The sequence below is a fragment of the Gastrolobium bilobum genome, unplaced genomic scaffold (assembly GCF_033153095.1).
Source record: "Gastrolobium bilobum isolate Gb01-03AN ecotype WA unplaced genomic scaffold, APGP_CSIRO_Gbil_v1 utg56008, whole genome shotgun sequence".
NCBI lineage: Eukaryota > Viridiplantae > Streptophyta > Magnoliopsida > Fabales > Fabaceae > Gastrolobium > Gastrolobium bilobum.
Genome location: NW_026899364.1, coordinates 43263 through 45861, shown reverse-complemented (window position 1 = coordinate 45861; position 2599 = coordinate 43263). Strand labels below are relative to the sequence as shown.

Genomic DNA, 2599 nt, shown 5'->3' with positions numbered 1-2599 from the left:
ACTTTAATAATTCTTACAAACTATGTATTAAGTTTTATCTATGTCTGTACAAATGAAGCACTGGAACAATAATTGTCATCCAATTATCATTGTTGATCTATTTTTTCCCGTTAAAACGAATTCTATAACCAAGTACAGTAGAGATAGATTTCTTTTATGTTTGAATATGACTTAAAATTGAAAAGTTAATTCTCATTATATAAATTTTAAAATTAAAATGATTTTAAAAAGCATATTGATTATTCAAATTAAAATTTCTTTACCCTCATCTTTTTCTTGTTTTAATTTTGTCGTCTCAAATTCAAAAAGCACCCCCAAAAGTTGAAAATATCTTCAGTATTATTTATTATACCATTTATTAAAATTAAAAAGAAAAAGAAAACTAATATCACCTATTTTATTCACAGAATAGTCAATATAATTTTTTTTTTAATTAACTCAACTCTAATTGGCTTCCCGATATTCATATAAAATTCAATTACGGTAATATATGAGAATCAAATAGAATTTTTTTTACACTAATAAATTATCTGATTAGCAACTAATAACCATTACATTAGATTCATTGAATCCTTCAAAGCCCGAAAGATTTTCCACACGTTTGGCCGAAGAAGAAACAAAGAAATGAGATCAATTTCTGTCCCAACAACCCACTCGTTGGACTATATACTTATAAATAATACTATCATGCATAACTGCAAGAAATTGCAGGGAAAAACATCCCCAATTTTCTGCTTTAAAAGCAAAGATTTGCGAGGGAGTAACGAAAATAATCGAAATGGAAGGGGAAGAAGATACCTCAACCTCATTCTGCAAAGACGTACCCAATCTCCTATCATCATTTGTTGACACCTTCGTTGACTTCTCAGTCAGCGGACTCTTCCTCCTCCCTCCGCCGCCATCGCCGCCGCCGCTGCCCACGCGGCTGCTTTCCCCGCGCCGCCTGATCGCCATCGGCGACCTCCACGGCGACCTCAAGAAGACCAAGCAGGCGCTGCGCCTCGGCGGCCTGATCGATGCCTCTGACCGTTATATCGGTGGCTCCGCCACCGTAGTCCAGGTCGGCGACGTCCTAGACCGCGGCGGCGATGAGCTCAAAATCCTCTATTTCCTCGAGAAGCTGAAGCGCGAGGCGGCGCGTAGCGGCGGCAGGATTATCACCATGAACGGTAATCACGAGATTATGAATGTTGAGGGAGATTTCAGGTATGTGACGGAAACTGGGGTAGAGGAATTTAGGGTTTGGGGGGAATGGTTCCGAATGGGGAATAATATGAAGAGTTTGTGTAGGGGTTTGGAAGTTCCAAAAGACCCCTTGGAAGGGATTCCAATGGGGTTTAACGGCGTGAGGAAGGAGCTATTTGATGGGTTTAGGGCCAGGGTTGCGGCGTTACGGCCCAATGGCCCAATTTCGAGGAGGTTTTTGGCGCAGAACGTTACTGTGTTGATCGTTGGTGATTCAATTTTCGTTCACGGCGGGTTGTTGCCGCAGCATGTTTCTTATGGTTTGGAGAAGATTAATGAGGAAGTTAGGGATTGGCTTAGAGGTTCCACGGGGCAGTTTTCGCCGCCATATTGCCGGGGCAGGGATGCTGTGGTTTGGTTGAGGAAATTCTCCGATGAGGTTGAGAAGGATTGTGATTGTTCGACCCTTGAGCATGTTCTGTCCACGGTTCCTGGTGTGAAGAGGATGATCATGGGCCACACGATTCAGACGGCCGGGATTAATGGCGCTTGCGAAAACCGGGCTATTCGGATCGATGTGGGTATGTCCAAGGGTTGTGGTGATGGTTTGCCTGAGGTTTTGGAGATAAATGGGACTTCCGGGTTGCGCATATTGACATCAAATCCCTTGTATCAGAGTAAGGGCAATGCATCTAGCTTGGATGTTGGGAAGGACGAAGGTTTTGGATTATTGCTTCCAGAACATGGTGGACCTAAGCAAGTGGAAGTTAAGGCTTAAGGGTCTTATGCATTACTTTCAACTTCAAACAATTGGTTAGAGGATTGTTTACAGGTTCTGATTTTATCTTTTATTTGTCTGCAATTCGCCCCTAAGGTTTCGTTAGGTTACTGAATTTCAGTGAATATCTAGGGCTACTGGTAAATAATGATTGCTTAAATCAAGGCAAATGTTGCAATGAAGGTTTATCCTTCTTATGAGAAATGTAAAGTACAATATAAACTGCATTTATTTTTTAGAGATGTGAGATTAGAAAGTATCTCTTCCCTTTGCTTTTTAATTTAGTGGTGATGGTTTGGAGCTTTTGGGTGATGCATATTCCCTTCAAACTTTATGGGTATATTTAATGGATTGTTATATCATCATTGATCTGATACATAATTAATTTGCTTTCAATTTATTTCACTAAGTACTTGTTCTTCCTAAAGATGAGGACATAGATTGGTTGACTTCTATATTACAAGATTCATAATGAGGCATAAAAACCTATTTGATGTGGAAAGGTAAACTGTAGGATCTGGATCCTCTAAAGTTCTTATAAAACTGCAGAGAGTGCAATCCCTGCAATCAAATGGTTCATTTTTTATTATTGTTATTATTATTTTTTTGGTGGGGCTTAATTGATTACAGAAAATA

The 2599-nt window shown here is 39.7% G+C and overlaps 1 protein-coding gene across 1 annotated transcript; it reads left to right on the top strand.

Moving 5' to 3' along the window:
• The first annotated feature begins 635 nt into the window (after positions 1–635).
• Positions 636–2295, top strand: LOC133289970 (shewanella-like protein phosphatase 2). The gene has a single exon (XM_061488012.1). It carries the CDS (start codon positions 779–781, stop codon positions 1961–1963), a length of 1185 nt encoding a protein of 394 aa, XP_061343996.1. The 5' UTR covers positions 636–778; the 3' UTR covers positions 1964–2295.
• Positions 2296–2599: the final 304 nt, after the last annotated feature.